At 41.9% G+C, this 18,300-nt stretch overlaps 1 protein-coding gene across 1 annotated transcript in view; it reads right to left on the bottom strand.

Moving 5' to 3' along the window:
* Positions 1 to 218: 218 nt before the first annotated feature.
* The window catches only part of CXADR (CXADR Ig-like cell adhesion molecule), a 51,900-nt gene continuing 33,818 nt past the window's right edge, over positions 219 to 18,300 (bottom strand). The window contains exons 4-7 of the mRNA XM_060172163.1: positions 9,783 to 9,938; positions 8,946 to 9,068; positions 6,471 to 6,609; positions 219 to 4,359 (exon numbers count right to left, since the gene is read on the bottom strand). Coding sequence (XP_060028146.1) covers positions 4,095 to 4,359; positions 6,471 to 6,609; positions 8,946 to 9,068; positions 9,783 to 9,938 — 683 coding nt within the window. The 3' untranslated portion in view covers positions 219 to 4,094. The remainder of the gene's footprint in view (positions 4,360 to 6,470; positions 6,610 to 8,945; positions 9,069 to 9,782; positions 9,939 to 18,300) is intronic.

Here is an 18,300-nt window from a genome sequence, read left to right as displayed (position 1 = left end):
ACTGAACTTTGGAGGTATCAACCCCAAGTTAAATACACTATGTATTGCTATATGAATGGACAGGAGTGGGGAAATAGAGTTGACGTATTTCATAGATGTCTGATCGTTGTGATCTCTAGTCTGTTTATTAAAGGAAGTGAAAGGAGAAATAGCTTATTGCAGCCTTATTAAGTAGATATTCTGTAAGGGCACAGTGAAGCCACACCATGAGGCACGAAACGGCTTTCTTGATTTTATTTCAAAAGTACACAATGTCACAAAACTAGAGCAAGTTTTTGGTTTTTTAAAACAAATTTTGTGTTTACAAATTTTGAAATCTGCACCATTGGATGTATGTACCAGAAACTTTAGATGCAAAGTCATTTTTGACACTGACATTACCATTCTCTACTTGTGTAATGTCAAGTGTCAAGTGTTTCTTCTCACTTGTACAATGTAATTATAACAAAAATTCACAGTTAGGAATAAGAAAGAGTGAATGAATGAATTGTGGTTCTCTTAACACCTGTGAGTAAGTAGAAAACACCTATATTCTCCCTTAACTGAAGCTTAAGATGTTCAATACAAAAGGAGAACCAAAGTGACATTCGCTGTACTCTTAAAACAAAACAAAAAACATCAAAATTGAGTATCTTGTAAAAGTATTTGCCAGTGTTACCACCCACTAGGCAAACGGAACCACAATTCATAAATTTATTCTTCCCTGATTTTTTAACATTTGTAAGTCAAATTTGTGCTCAGGTACAGACTTGTTAGTGTCAAAACAGGCAAACAAGTAAAAAGTCCAACTGCAGAACATGTTGCCTTTATTGCAAGAAGATACAGAGGCATTTGAAATATTAAACTTGCCCAGAACATTTATATACTACGCAACACAGGAATATCATAAAGATGTATATACATATATATAGTGTCACACATCACTAGAAAGGGTAAACTTCTCTACAAACTACTCCTGTGTGACACACCGAAACATTGACCACATAAAATATGGATGAATAAGGCATCTGAAAGCCCTAAATACTGTTGAGATGAAAAAAGAAAACCTTTATAAACATTCACATAACTTCCAATTGACATGCTACATGCACACAAAAAAAGAAGTGTTCTTTTAAGAAGCCATCTATCACAGAATTTGATATCCACCTTCATGCAAAATGATTCCTTTTTTAATGCTGAATCAAAATCTTACTCGCCCCTTCAGTTGTCGCAAATTCTAAAGTTTAATCTTTAAAAGTTATTTTTAATAAAAGCAAGTATTTTTCATATTCATACATATTCATACAACCAAATAATCTTCCCTCCCCTACCCCAAGACACACACAGGTTGTGTTTCCACCGTAACAACATTCAAGGCAGACAGCCCAGATGTTAAGGTATGATTTTCCTGGAATATCTGGTCAATGTAATCAATAAGGACAACAAAAACGTTTTGTCTAATAGAAGGATATTAATAAGCTTGCCAGTAAGATCTGTTATAAAGTTATATTACTTCAAGAAAACATTTGTAAACTACACAAAGCACAAAACTAAATAGTCAATGGTATGATGTCTTTTCAACATTTCAGGTCACACCACTTAACTTTCAAAAAGATGGTGTCAAGTCTCCCAGGTGTAAAATAAATAGAAGCTGTTAATTTTGCTTTGAAGATACAGTGCTGTCCTCAACCAAAGCTGTTGCGTTTAATAATAAAAACGACTGAACAATAACTTTTTGTTGAACTACCTGATGATTACCTACAGGGTTGTTAGAGTAAATATGCCCGATGGAAAAGTCACCAGTGACAATTATTTTGAAAGTTAGCACCATCAGACCTTTCAATTGACTAGAATTCACAATGACAACTGCTGGTTGAATTCTAGTGTTGGAATCCAGTCACATCCAATAGGTGTCTTCAAGTCATGAACTGACTTGGTAAGAGCTCCTTTCTCAGGCTATAAATGGTTTGGATCGCAACTGAAAGCACTTCAAAAATTCGGTTCTGATTGACTTATAGCCAAATCCTCGTCTAAGAGTGAAAGAGGGAGTCTGATTATATTCAGTTTGACACGATCTTCATTACAGGGAAGCTGGACTATTAAGAGTTTGTATCAGTTCATATAATATCTTATAATTTTGTTCATATCAAATAGGCCAATTAGCATTCAAATAGCTATAAAGTCAGAAACATAAAGAGTGCTGAGCACAGTGAAATTCTAAAATCTTTCTTTAGGAATGACACAATTAATTCAGTTGCATCCAGAAAGAAAAGAAGAGACGGCAAGGTTGAAAGCATGAGTCTAGAGCGGTCTCACAGTGACGTGCTGTAAAGAACAGTACCTTCACCTCTACGCACCGGCCAGGTGATAGCTAGTTCATAGGCACCAGAAACTCCTAAGAAAAATTAAATGACCAAAAAGGCACAGATGAAAATGTTAACACAAGTGTAGAAGCACTATGGCTACGTAAGGTCAAAATCCTATGTAAAAATGCTTCCAAATATGTAAAACTATACGCTAAGCCATTACATAGACATTCAGCTTAAGTTTACCATGAAAAAGTATACACAATACTCCGCCTAACTGTAAATTCATGCCAACATGAATTTATAATGTGGCATTTTCCATCACAGCACCCAAAGAGATGAACAGAAACCAACTCCCTACTAAAATCTAGGGAGAAGGTCATAGAGCTAGTGAAATAACTGATTGCAGAACTTGTTTACTATTAATAAACTGTCGGTTCATTCTACTATTTCCACACTCCCTCACAATCTGAAGGGAAATACAGTAAACTCACTTTCTTCTCTAAAACAGTATTTAACACATTTGGCAGTTAGGAGCATTCCTTCTACTCCTCTTCTTTTTCACTTATCTTATCTTTAAAGAATAAAATCACTTTCACAAAACTAAGACCCAGACTTCTCAGAGCTCAGCTTGATTTGCTGCAGCTACGCAAAGCCGTGTGCGTCGGCCATACAGCCGACATACAGCAGCAGCTGGACATCCTCCCAAGTGCGCCACAGGCCCGAGGGAGGACACTTACTAGCTTGCTTACTTGTCTTTCACCACTGACTCTATGAAGAAAAGACTCACCAGGAACTGCATTCAAGAGAGTAAATTTTCCCAGAACACATGTTTATATACACACATCCATATACAACACCGTTCAAAAACAAAATGCTAAGGCATGAAAAAAAAAAAATCTGGAGGCAATAATCAGAATTTCTATCTGTAGCTGATAAATAACGAGCTGTTTTGAATCTTACTAGAAAAATATCACCTCAGGTAGGCAGTTAATATTTTGTTCAGAAATGCAAAACACTACATCCTTGATCTGACTGGTCACTGCTTTGAGGCTAGTGCACGGGGCTCAGCGCGTCAGCAGATCACTCCTCAGTACTACCTGTCCCCACGATTGCACTGCTCGTGTCACTGCTACTAACCTATGCAGTCAGCAGCACATTTTCTAGATGAAGCGGCTTTATTTACCTTTGCCCCCCTGCGCCTACAGTCATCTGCCTGTTAGACAGGAACTGATCCCATACACAAGGTAAATGCATGACTCGGAAGAACACTGCAGTGTTTTCCACATTAGAAATATATCCCAAACACACTTAAGAGTTTTCAGGAAAGCTATAAAAACAAGAACACAGATGTACATAAGTGTTTTCACCATGACCGTTTTTAAAACCAGTTTGAGAAGGGAGTCATGAATTCAAGACCCTAGAAATAACAGTAGAAACAACAAAGTACCCCTTTTCAGGTGATTCAAGTATCATCTTGGTGTGCATATCAGTTCACCAGTTTCTTCACCTGTGACTTCGTGTTCAAAGTGCTACATTTTACTCAGAGGTGCAGATACTCAGAAATCGATAAAAATCAAACTCCTATAGGAGGTCTTTTCCAGGATGGTGACTATGTCTTTAGTAACTGGCATGCCTTTATTATTGCAATGTAACCAAACCAAACTTTTTGAAGTACATTTCTTACAGTTTACAGTTAATTTCTTTCTCATAAATTGTGAGGCTAGGAACAACATTGAGAACTGACAGGTTTTGGCTTCAGGAGCAGGAAAGTGATGCGGAGAGCAGGTGCGGTGAAGGTGCAGAGCTCTACACTATAGACCCGTCCTTGCTCTGTGCTGGGATCATGACAGGCACCGCTCCCATCCTGCTCAGATTGGGGGCAGCTACCTTGGCTGGTGGGAGAGTCGGACTCTGAGGCGCACGTTCAAAGTCTTCACTCGGCACCTGGTTATACTGAGTCTTGGAATATCCTTCCATGTTGGAAGGAGACATGGATCCCAGCGATGAGTGATTACTGCCGATGTAGCTCCTGGCTGTGGACGTGCGGCTTTTGGGAGGGGGGACGTCTTCCCTAAGACAGCAGAGGTGACCAGGTTAAAAAACAGATTCAAAACCAAACAAAAACTGACAACTGTGTAAGCTACAGACCATGGGTAGGCTACGGCAAGACTACTATTTTAAGACCTAGGCATATGAAAATGTATCGGATGCAAAAAGCAAGTACAAAAAGGTTAAAACGAATGGTTCTCTCCTAACAGATCATTTACAGCGTATCTTCACACATAAATGTTTTTAAAATGTGATTCTGTACTATTGACTTACAGAGAGTCATGTTCTAGTCCGGATCAAGATAATACTGTTATGCTGGGGGTATGGAATGGCCCGCCAACATCCATGATAAGCAAAGAAGCAATGACACAAGCCAGAAAGAACTACCTTCTGCAGCCCAAAAGGATTTCAGTGAGGACTTTTTTTATTTTTAAGAAGTTTATGTGAGGACTCAGGGTGAAGCCCCCAGTCCCCCCCACCTTCAGGGAGAAAGCTTCACAAGTGGTGAAGCAGGTCTGTAGGTGGCTGTCTGTCTCTCTCCCTCTCTATCTTTCCCTCCTCTCACTTTCGGGCTGTCTCTATCCAATAAATAAAAACATAAAGATAATAAAAAATTTTTAAAAATATTTCAGTCCATATTCCTGGTGGGATAAAGAATAGGGAAGCTTCCGATGGAGGGGATGGGACACAGAACTCTGGTGGTGGGAACTGTGTGGAACTGTACCCCTGTGATCTTACAATCTTGTAAATCATTAATAAAACATAAGGCAACAAATCATTGGGAAAAATATACATAGAAATTGACAGTTTTAGATAGAATTATCTGTGACCTTGGGAGAACTACTGCAGTTTCCAGTGGAGGGGGTGGGACCCAGAGCTCTGGTGGTGGGAATTATCCCCATATTATCTTACAATCTGTAAATCAGTATTAAATCACATAAAAAGATAATCTTAGTTATAGACATACAATACTTCAATTAATAAAGGATTAAAAGCAACAGAAATGATTCCTGTTATAAAAATTAGTTATCTGATATATGTGGCTGAAAAGTTAACAAATTTAAGGTTAAAAAAATGAATAAAATTATTATTACTTAATATGCATTTCTAGTTAATATCTACTAGCTTGGAATATTTTTTTATAAAAAAGAATGTTACCTAATTCTATTAAATTAGAACAACATGCTGTATGATATAACTTATACAGTGATATCTGCCAATTTTTTTTTTTTTTTGCCTCCAGGGTTATCGCTGGGGCTCGGTGCCAGCACTGTGAATCTACTGCTCCTGGAGGCCATTTACTTTTTTATTGGATAGGACAAAGAGAAACTGAGTGGAGAGGGGGAGATTAAGGGGGGGGAGACACCTGCAAACCTGCTTCACCACTTGTGAAGTGACCCCACTGCAGGTGGGGAGCCAGGGACTCAAACCAGGATCCTTATGCTTTGTACTATGTGTGCTGAACCCGGTGCACCACCACCTGACCCCCGCCGATTATTTCTTAATAAAGATAAAACACACGTTAATAATATTACTAGTGGTTGTATAAATTATCTTTATTATCTCACACAACCAGGTCTCCTAAACTTCAACATCTGCCTTTTTGCTGTTTGTTTTAAATAGGGTGCAGAAATAGACCTCTAGGACCAAGGGTAGGCACAATGGACATTGGCTGGTTTTTAACATGAGATCAAAAGAATCTCCCTCCCTCCTCCCTTCCTGCCTCCAGGGTTATTGCTGGGACTTGGTGCGGGCACTGCAAATCCACTGTTCCTGTTGGCCATTTTTTCCATTTTATTGGGTAGGACAGAAATTGAGAGAGGAGGGGGGAAACAGAGAGACACCTGCAGACCCGCTTCACCGCTTGTGAAGCATTCCTCTGTAGGTGGGGAGCTGGGGGCTCGAACCCAGATCCTTTCACAAGTGCCTGAGCTTAGTACTATGTGTGATTAACCAGACGCACCACCACCCAGCCACCATGAGATGAAAAGAAAAAGCTTCCGGATGTGTTCAGGGCACATACAGCCTTCATTCAGTCGTCAGCCACGTCAGTCAGGTAAGAGAATGGATACCTCAGAGAGAGTAAATTTATTACACATCCGGCATCAATCGGTTCGTGTGTCACTTTATTACCTGATATCATGATGAACTTCCTTTTCATATTTCTCTTCTCTGCGCTTTTTACGGCAGCAGAAGACGATTAGAGAGATGAGCACAAGGGCAAGCAAAATCCCAATGACAGCTCCTGCAATTGTTCCTGCTCTATTGGAAGCTAGAATAAGATGTTAACAAGAAAATCATTAAAGTCCCAAGAGATCTGCATGCAAGCAAAGACACGTACTGCTTGACGGGCTTCAGTGTGTTTCTGGGAAGAGACAGACAAACTGGCTTTTTCTCTTGGAGTCAGGGAGCAATCTACTACCATAGCAGTTTTTACGTTACTGCAGTGGAATGAAGCAAATCTACAACATCTCCAAGTTATGTCTGTATTCAAACACACAAATGATAAAACTAGCTCAAAGTGAATAAGGGCAAGAGACTGGCAGACTTTAACGATGACTCTTTAGTCACTATCAGGCCACCCCATCAGCTGGGGCCCTTATCGGGGAGTCCTGAGATTCCCACACAGACATGCTGGGCCTAGACCTCGAATAAATCCCTCTCTCCACTGTTACCAGTCATCTCTATCAGGAACAACATGATAGACCCCTTTGTGGGCCCCCATAGGACCTTGCCCTCAACTTGGATCAACAATGGCAGAGAATGTTCCATCCTCTGAAGGGAGACTGGTCAACATACTCAATGCTACACCTGAGGAAGATGGGTTGATATTGGGGCAGCTTGGAACGTTCCTACTCATGACCATACAATGTCAGCTCAGATCTACAGGGATGCAGAGGTCACACAGGCTCCTAAGCTAAATATTAGCCCCAGATCACATCAAATCGATGGGGTTTACAGTCAACAATATTTATATCCTTTTCCCATATTAGGGAGCTACTCTTCCCTGATCCAGCTTTCTGGTCCTTTTTCCAGCCATGACATCATCTCCCCAGACAACAGTTAGTTATCTACCTGCATACCAGATTTCAGGTTCAGGCATAAAACAAGCAAGCAAGCAAGCAAACAAACAAACAAACAAACACACACTAGTATAGCCACAGGCCTTTTGGAATGTAACTAAAATAAGCCTACTAGCTATCTACAAAATGGAGACCCTTCCCAACTCTTCATCTGCACTATTCCAACCTTTAGGTCCATGATTGGTCAACAATCTGTTTAGCTTTTTATGTTAACTCTCTTTTCAGCCACCAGGTTCCAGATGCTACCATGATGCCGACCATACTTCCCTGGACAGACAACCCCACCAATGTGTCCTGGAGCCCCGCTTCCCCAGAACCCCGTTCCATTAGGGAAAGAGAGAGACAGGCTCGGAGTATGGATCAAGCTGTCACACCCATGTTCAGTGGGGAAGCAATTACAGAAGCCAGGCCTTCCACCTTCTGCATCCCACAATGACCCTGGGTCCATGCTCCCTGAGGGATAGAGAATAGGAAAGCTGTCAGGGGAGGGGATGGGATACGGAGTTCTGGTGGTAGGAATTGTGTGCAGTTGTACCCCTCCCATCCTATGGTTTAGTCAATGTTTCTTTTCTATAAGTAAAAAATTTAATTAAAAAAAAAAAAACTGGCTTAAAGGCTGGGAAGATGGCGTGGTGGTTAACAAAAGACTTTCATGCCTGGGACCAGGTGGTGGCGCACCTGGCTAAGTGCACGTTACCATTTGCAAGGACCTGGGTTCAAGCCCCTGTCCCCATCTGTAGGGAGAAAGTTTTGAGAGTGGTGAAGCAGGGCTAGAGGTGTCTCTCTTCCACACTTTATCTCTCCCTTTACTCTCAATTTCTGACTGTCTTTATCCAATTAATAAAGATAAAACAAGATTTTCATGCCTGAGGCTCTAGGGTCTCAGATTCAATTCCTGATACCACTATTTAAAAAGAATTCAGCATATAAAGGTATCTTTAATAATGTCGGTAAGTAATGAGAACATTCTAGGCAGTTTGTACTACATAGGTACTATGTACAGGGATGATTTGATAACACTTAGAAAAAACTTTTATTTAGAAAAAAATTAATGCCACCAGGATTTTTGTTGTGGCTTTGTATGACAAATCCATTTCTCCCAGTAGCTTTTTTTTCCCCCTTCCTTTCTTTTTTGAATAGAGAGAGAAAGAAGTTGAGAGAGAGGAGTTGTTGATAGAGCAGAAAAGAGACATCTACAAACTACAACCCTGTTTCACCACTCACAAAGTGAAGGGGGCCAAGGACTCGAGTCCAGGTCCCCCTCGAGGTAATGTGTACGCTCCCTACTAGCTGAGCCGCTGCCTAGACACCGGACCCTTTTTTAATGTTGCTTCAATGACGAAGGTTTTACTAACAAGATACACTGTTCGTTTTCTTTTCTTTTCCATGACTTGGAGAAGCTAAGTACTATGCCAGAGTGTTATGCTCAGTCACCACCCCTTGGCCTCAATACAGACTTGCTAACTGAACAGGAAGCTGTAGACAGACAACAGAAACAGTGCGATCACAACAGAAAACCACTTACGAGGAACCACATCGAGGCGAAGCATGCACTGGTCAGTGCCCACTCTGTTTTTGACGGTACAGCTGTATACCCCGGAGTACTCAGTGGTAGCATTTTTGACAGATATAACAGGTGAATTCATTTCTATGAAAAGAAAGAGCAAACCTCATTTTCCCATACTGTATTGCTGACTTCTTAGTAAAGGTAAATGCTACTTAGTTTTAAGATGTAGATCAAAGCAGACAGACAGAGTACACGCAGAACAAACTGCCTGGGACCACATACGAAACCTCCAGAATGCACAGAGTTGTGCCTCCAGTTCATTTATACGGAGGCAAAAATAACCAAGACGCCGAAGTCAGACAGAGTCTGAGAACGAATGGATGTATTCTTTCTTTTTCTTAATTTATAAAATGGAAGCACTGACAAGACAGTAGGATCAGAGGGGTATTTCTGCGCTGGTGGTGGTGGCATGCATAGCTAACTAACTGTAGCAAGCAGCACGCAGGCATCTGTCTGTCTACACAGACGTGGGTAAACCAGCTGTCTTCCACACGAATCAAGCATGATGTTCAAGAGCCACACACTGGTATAACAGCCACTAATTCATAATCATAAATGTTTCCATCAGCGGTACCACCAATTGAAAATATTCAAGAAAATGAATTAAAATATACTAAACAATGGAATCAACTTTATTAAAACATCACTTAACGCTCTGTGACACGGATTTGTCACGATATACTTCCCATGATTTCTTGATGATTCAGAACAAGAAAAGGGGTGATTCTGAGGAATCACACCCCCCCCAAGACTCAAGCGGCACATGGTAAGCACTGCACAGCTGACAGTCAGTACCTGCTAGCCACGAGGTGGGAAGTTTCTGCGTGTTCGACATTTTCTGCCATTCATATCGTAAAGGAAGTGAACCTTCTTTGGGCTCACATTTTAGTTTGAAGTCACTTCCGATTTCTTCTGATCCATCAATGGAACACCTTGTACCCGAAGGTTTAACTGAGAAAAAATAATGAATAACTTTATGTAACAGAACAGAAGGTAGGTTTAAACAACTACTTCAACACACAGCATGCTGCATGACCACTGACTCTTAGCAGGTGGTCCTGGGCTCAGAACTGACGAGACCAAGACTACGGTTTACTCAGCTTTATCCAACACAGAACAGGTAAGAATAAGCTCAGGCAAGCAACCACTGAATAGGGACACCGAGGAGCACCTCAGAAAGGCTTGTGGCCCTCCACTTTCCAGGGGCACACCTGGAAAAAAGCAAGGCTGATGCGGGCTGAGACACTCGAGACTCAAGGAAGCGTCCCCTCCATTCCTTACCGATTCTTCTAGTCCATGCTTGACAGGTAGCTTCTGGGAATAAGTGCCATGTCACATCCGTTACCCGTCAATCAAGGGATTCATAATAAACCATGCTGACAACAGGGACAATTCACTCAGTGTAACAAGCACCAACTAACAATCTGCATTTGCATTAACCTCCAAACGCTGAGAAAGCAGTCTTATAAAGACTAAACTGAAAGGCAGGGGTAGATAGCATCATGGTTATGCACAGATTCGCATACCTGAAGCTACAAAGTCCCAGGTTCAGTCCCCCGCACCATCATAAGATACAGCTGAGCAGGGCTCCGGTTAAAAAAGATGTATTTGGCTGTTTACGGGGGCTAACCCCAGTACCTGGAACTCACCTCAACACTGGATCAAACCATGACATTTTAGCTCTCCTGTTGAATTTTATTAAGGTATAATATGTATTCAATAAAATCGACATATTTAGTTGTGTGGGCCAATCTTTTTTTTTTTTTTTAACCAGAGCATGGTTCAACTTGGTATACACTGCGGTGCCTGGGATCGACCCTGTGACCCCCAGTGCCTCAAGCACAAAAGTCAGTTGTGCTACTAATGAGCTTTCTCAGTCAAGGTTGATAATCATTTTTAACAATGTATGTACATGTACACACACACACACACCCCAACAATTGTCTTTTTCCTAGAAAGTTTCCTCACGCTAAGCAGATGATTTTAGACAACCTTCAGCCAGATAAATAAGAGAACTGATTTTTTTTCTTTTTTTTTCAGTCAGCGTTTTTTTTTTAAATTTTATTTATAAAATGGAAATATTGACAAGACCATAGGATAAGAGGGGTACAACTCCACACACTTCCCACCCCCAGAACTCTGTATCTCATCCCCTCCCCTGAGAGCTTTCCTATTCTTTGTCCCTCTGGGAGTATGGACCCAGGCGAGTTGGTTTTCATGCTAACAGTTCCTGCTAGGCTTTCATTCTCTCACTATAACTATATAAGTGTTAATAGGCTCGTGAGTTCTACACTTGGCTAAACAACACTGTGTAAACATTAGCGCATAGCTTCCTTTCTCATGGTAACTGCTGGGTGATATATTTAAGAAACTGTCAAACTGTTTCAAATCCAGAGGGACATCTTAAAGATGGTCATAATTTCACGTCTTCAAACATTTCTTCTTAACTCTTACCAAATGTGATTATTTTTCACCCTTTCCTCTGTCGTTACTTATACTTTTCAGTAAAGATCAACAAACCCACTTAACTGTGTTGCATACTTTTCAGACTGGCCAAATGCTCTGTAGACTATATCAGTTAGACTTTTAAGTCATTTTATTCTGTGAGTCCTTGATGAAATATATCTTGTTTTCTTCCATTTCTTCAAACTACCAACACTTTATTGCATCAACAGTGACACACACACACACACACACACACACACACACACACACACACCCCCCATGTGATCTCTCTAGCCCTTCTTGTACATCCAATAGATATTGGGAAGTTATTTAAAGTTGTCGCTCAAGAAAGTCATGGTTTAAGTGATTCTGAGCTTCCCAGTCCACGCACAGCCGAACCAGACTGTGCTACACCCCAGCGTGGAGTCCCCGCTTCTCAGTGAGAGGAGACAATCTTTTACATATCAAACCGCAACCTTTAGGCCATGGGGAGATTAACCCTTTCCTTCCTTTATTCTTATTAAAATTATTTGGATTATAGTACTGCTGGTTTACAATACTGCATTTCAGGAGTACAACTCAATGCCACACCATTCCCAGCAAAAGAGAAATCCCTAGTCCACTTGTGTGGTAACTGTCAGGCAGGCTCAGGCAAAAAGGACTACAGTCATGGGCCTTGTGGAACATACTTAAAGCTGACTTCCTCACTTATTCCCACACAAAGACCCTTCATTTCATCTACTCTATTCCTACACCTGTAGGTTGCTGTTTATTAAACAATTTGTCCTGCTTTATATCTTTGCACCTTTCAGCCACCAAGCTGCAGATGCTGCCATGATGCCATCCTGACCTCCCTAGCCAGACGACCTCACCAATGTGTCGTGGAACCTCACCTCTCTAGAGCCCTGCCCCACTAGGGAAAGAGAGAGACAGGCTGGGGTTTGGCTCCACCTGCCAACACCCATGTCCCGTGGAGAAGCAATTACAGAATCCACGGCTTCCAACTTCTGCTGCCCCCCATAAAGATCGTTGGTCCATCCTCCTAGAGGGAAAAAGGGTAGGAAAGCTTCCAATGGAGGGGATGGGATGCAGAACTCTGGTGGTGGGAACTGTACAGAATTATACCTGTTATCTTGTTAATCATTATTAAGTCACTAATAAAAAAAGAAAAATAAATTCCTAATCTAAAGCTTGGATGCTAGATGAACAGGTGAAAACAGAGGGAATACAGCTGAAATCTTGCCCCCTTAGTATTTCTTTGACCTGAGAATCCTGAGTACCTGTCCACTGTCCTCAGAATATTTGCTTCCAAAATCATTAGCAAATCCAGTAGACCCCAATATTTTAGTTAGCTCCCAACACACAGTTTATCATCACCCCCTCATGGAGTGGCCTAGCTCAACCTACACTCTAAATCCCTCTAGAGAATATGATAAACCTTATTATTATGTTATCTATTCAAGAAAGTTATGTCCAGTTAGTTCAAAACACGAGTTGGAAGCCAAATTGAGCCACAACTATTAAGAATCAATGGGCAACAGTGTGAAGAAAAACAGGTTATTTACATAGTCTCAAAGCAACTCTCCTAAAACATGTATCAATGGGGAAACCAGTAATATCATAGTGGAGAAACCCATCAAATCAAACTTACACCCAGTAAACAGGATTAACAGCATACATGACTGATGGGAACTAAGGAGACACAGATATGGTGTGGCTCTCAGACTCTTATCACTGCACAGAGACAACAGTAAGAAGCTGTGATTTTTTTTTTCTTTTCCCCAGAACACCATTCAATTCTGGCTACCGATGGTGCCAGGAATCAAACCCAGAACCTCTCTCAAGCACAAAACTGAATTTTGCTCTGAATTCATTTAACAGTACTGTCCCAACATTAACATCTCAGTTTCATAACTGTACTATGAATTTGTAAAATGTTAATTTTAGAAGGATTCATTCAATAGATGATTGGTATATTCCCAGAGGTTCGCTAGTACTTTTGCAACTTTCTTAAAAAATTTAAAATATTTAGAAAAGAAAATTTCTGCCCTGTATAGATCATAAATCTCTCAGGTCCCTCAGAACCATGCTGACTAAGCCACTACAGAAATGCTGCTGAGCTGGGTATAGTTTGGGACTACTATGTATGTCCACATAGGGTTAACTATGCATCATCTTTCTTGTTCAAAATTACCTACTGGGATTCTACCAAAAGTTCTCACGAGTTCTTAAGGAAGGTGCAGACGATGTGTGGTCACCAAGTTACCCTCCAAATCAGTTTTCCTAATTCCCATCTCCTCCGTTCAGCTTCTTCTGAAATGCATTACTTGGTGCATCTTGACAGAAAGTGCTGCCAGGGGGCAAGGCACATGCCGGCTCTCCTAATCGGGCGTCCAGGAGGCATTCCGGGCCTCTGTCACACATGTTTTTACCTACCAACTTTCCCCTCTCTAATCAGTGAACTCAGCTTGACACCCTACTCAGTCCCTCTCGCCCTCCCTGGTTTGAGCACACACTTTGCTTGGCCACAGTCACTCCCCGCAGGTCTAATAAAAGGAGTTACCGTATTAACGGTTCTCTTACCTATCCAAAGGAATTAGCTAGAAGGGCCACTCCTCTTGCCTGACATGACAGTTGCTGCCATGTGTGTATTTAGTCCCACTGTGTGCTGACACTATATATTGTCTAGCCCATGTTTCAGAATATGTGTTGGCCTGGGCTATAAAACCTTAAGTCTAGGAGCTTCCAATTTGACCCACAACCTGGTTCTGCAACTCCTTTACCAAAACACAGACACACACACACACACACTCTCTCTCTCTCTCTGGTTGTCTGAAAACTAATCTAAAAATACATGCCAACTGTATCCCTCCTGGTGTACTTGTCCCATTAGGATTTCACAATCAATACTTCTGATAAACATGTATAATTAGTTTCTAAATCACAACCCAGTTGTTTGTTTGTTTTTCCTGAGCCTGAAATCTGATATGCAGGTGGACCCAAGTTATTGTCTGGGGAGATGATGTCATGGCTAGAAAAAGGACCAGAAAGCTGGAGGCCCCCAAGTCTTCATCTGCATTATTCCAGCCTTTAGGTTCATGATTAGTCAACAATCTGTTTGGCTTTATATCTTAACTCTTGTTTCAGCCACCAGGTTCCAGATGCTACCATGATACCGACCAGACTTCCCTGGACAGACAACCCCACCAATGTGTCCTGGAGCCCTGCTTCCCCAGAGCCCTGCTCCACTAGGGAAAGAGAGAGGCAGACTGGGAGTATGGATCCACCTGTCAACACCCATGTTCAGTGGGGAAGCAATTCCAGAAGCCAGACCTTCCACCTTCTGCATCCCACAATGACCCTGGGTCTATACTCCCAGAGGGATAAAGAATAGGAAAGCTATCAGGGGAGGGGATGGGATATGGATATGGAGTTCTGGTGGTGGGAACTGTGTGGAGTTGTACCCCTCTTGTCCCATGGTTTTTGTCAGTGTTTCCTTTTTATAAATAAAAACTATAAAATAAAAAAGAATTTAAAATTAAAAAAAAAATCATGACCCAGTTAAATTTCCATATTTATCATAGATAAAATATTCTCAAGACAAAAGAAAAGCTATGCAAGGAAGTAATCCTAGGTGTGGCTGGGTCTGGGATATGAGCCCAGACAAGTGACTCAAATTTTACCTGTGTACATATTTATAAAAAAGAGGTATCGGGAGTCGGGCTGTAGCACAGTGGGTTAAGCGCAGGTGGCGCTAAGCACAAGGACCCGCAGAAGGATCCTGGTTCAAGCCCTGGCTCCCCACCTGCAGGGGTGTCGCTTCATAAGCGGTGAAACAGGTCTTGCAGGTGTCTTTCTCTCCCTCTCTCTCTGTCTTCCCCCTCCCCTCTCCATTTCTCTCTGTCCTATCCAACAACAATGACAACAATAATAACTACAACAATAAAACAATAAGGACAACAAAAGGGAATAAATAAATAAAAATAAATATTAAAAAAAAAAGAGGTATTAGGGCTGGATGGTGGTGCACCTGGTTGAGCGACATGTTACAGTGGGAAAGGACACGGGTTCGAGCCCCTGACCCCCCACCTGCAGGGGGAAAGTTTTGCGAGTGGTGAAGCAGGTGTCTCTCTGTCTATCTCCTCCTTCCCTCTCGATTTCTGGCTGTTTCTATCCAATAAATAAAGATAATAATAAAAAAAAGAAAATACTTTAAAAAAAAAAAGAGGTATCACCTTCTTCACCCCCCCTTGGATGGAGCTTGAAGGAATTATGTGAAGGAGATCAGCTTGAAGGAATTATGTGAAGGAGAATTATGTGAAGGAATTATGTGAAGGAGAACAGAAGGATGAATATGGGATGATCCCACTCACAGAGAGAAGTTGAGAAACAGAAAGCAGAACTTGGACTGGAGTTGGTGTACTGCACCCAAGTCAAGGACTCTGGGGTGTGGGAGGGGAGTGTTCAGGTCCTGGAACATGATGGAGGAGGACCTGGGCGGGTAGAGTGTTATGTGGAAAACTGAGAAATGTTACACATGAAGCAAATACCGTATTTTTCTGTCAACTGTAAACCATCAACCCCTCCCCCCAATAAAAGGGGGAAAAAAAGATGCCTGTTCAATGCAGACGGAGAAAGCCAGAAACCCCAATGTTATCTTACTCCTTTTCCGGTTCCCTGTTCAGGGTTCTTTGCTTTCATACTATGGGAACATTTTGAATGGATGTGTCGAAGCCCCCATTGGGGGTGCACAATCTGGGAGGGGGGGCTCATCCCTAGTTTATATTTGCCCCGACAGGGTCTTTATTAGAAAGAGTGATGGTCAAAGTCAGACCCGAACCCAGAACATAAATATTTCTCCATTCTCCCCCTAGTTCGTTGTCTAAAACAAATGAGTGATTCAAATGTTGTGGAGGGGGAGTCCTGCCTTGGTTAATTCTTTCCAGGGTACGCCAAATAGATCTCGTAAATGGCGTTGTCTATAAAGTGGGTTCCCCAAGTATTTCCAAATAGAGGTCTTACGTCACACAAGAAAACTTACTGTCACAAAACAGAGCTACGATTTTGTTGCTTAGTTTTTGTTTGTCTGTTTGTTTTTCATTTTTTTAACCAGAGCACTGCTCAGCTCTGGTTTTTGGTGGTGTTGGGGATTGAACCGGGGACCTCCAGTGCCTCAGGCCTGAGTCGTTTTGCATAACCATTATGCTATCTACCCCCACCCTAGTTTTGCTTTCTTACATGGTAGCGCATAATATTTTTGTGTAGCCTTTTACAAGAATATTTATGAAAAATAATCTTTCAAAGTTTCTCATTTTGAAGAAGTTAAGAGTGCCTATGTATAACCACAGGCTCCAGAAGGCAATAAACTTTTCAGTCTTTTCTTTCGATAATTTACAAGGGAGTTTACAAGTTCCTCTAATTATGTCTTCCGTTGTCTCCAGAGAGAGCTACAAAATACCCTAGTGAACAATAATAATTCCTTCACATGAAGATGGAAAACCAGTGCTACTCAGGGAGGACAAATGGTGATCTGAGGCCGACGTACTGTTCCTCCCACTGAACCTCATCTCCATTTTAATGTTCCAACTACACATCACACAAACCCCACTCATCCAGGTGCCGGGCAGCGGCACATAGCACAGAAAGCTGCACGCGCAGTACCCGCTGCCCACCTGCAGGGGGGGCACTTCATGAGAGGTGAAACAGGTCTGCAGGTGTGTCTCTCTCGCTCCCTCAAAAAATGGCTGTCAGGAGCAGTGAGTTCTCAGCCCTGGTGCCGAGGCCCTGTGATAACTCTGGTGACAATAAAATTTTTTTAAATTTATATATGTCATGCATAAGCCATGTATATGATACATGCAAAGACAGAGAGAGAGAGGCAGGGGAAGAAAGATACCACAGCACTGAAGTCTCTTTCAACGCAGCGGTGGCTGGGCTCAGACTGGCGTTACATTCGTGGCAAAGCAGCACACTATCCAAGAGAGCTATTTCTCGCCCTTTAGACCAGTTTTAAACTGACTGGGATCCGAAAGATTTAGATAACTAAATCAGTATTTCAAAAAGGTAGTCTCAAGCCTAAAATGAAGATACTCTCAGAGCTAATCAAAGGGCAACCCAAATACCTGGCTCCCCTTACCTTTGGCTTGAAGGCCTTCCCCTTATCCTTCCCGAGACTTCTTTATTTACCTGTAAGCCCCTTTATCCTGGACACACACACACACACACCCGAGACTTCTTTATTTACCTGTAAGCCCCTTTATCCTGGACACACACACACACACACACACACACACACACCTGAGACTTCTTTATTTACCTGTAAGCCCCTTTATCCTGGACACACACACACACACACACACAGCTGAGACTTCTTTATTTACCTGTAAGCCCCTTTATCCTGAACACACACACACACACACACACACACACTCCCGAGACTTCTTTATTTACCTGTAAGCCCCTTTATCCTGGACACACACACACACACACACACACATACACACACCCGAGACTTATTTACCTGTAAGCCCCTTTATCCTGGACACACACACACACACACACACACACACACACACACACACACACACACAGCTGAGACTTCTTTATTTACCTGTAAGCCCCTTTATCCTGAACACACACACACACACACTCCCGAGACTTCTTTATTTACCTGTAAGCCCCTTTATCCTGGACACACACACACACACACACACACACACACACACACACACACACCCGAGACTTCTTTATTTACCTGTAAGCCCCTTTATCCTGGACACACACACACACACACACACACACACACACACACACACACGAGACTTATTTACCTGTAAGCCCCTTTATCCTGGATGGACACACACACACA

The sequence above is a fragment of the Erinaceus europaeus genome, chromosome 14 (assembly GCF_950295315.1).
Source record: "Erinaceus europaeus chromosome 14, mEriEur2.1, whole genome shotgun sequence".
NCBI classification, from domain to species: domain Eukaryota; kingdom Metazoa; phylum Chordata; class Mammalia; order Eulipotyphla; family Erinaceidae; genus Erinaceus; species Erinaceus europaeus.
This window is presented reverse-complemented; position numbering and strand designations above follow the sequence as displayed.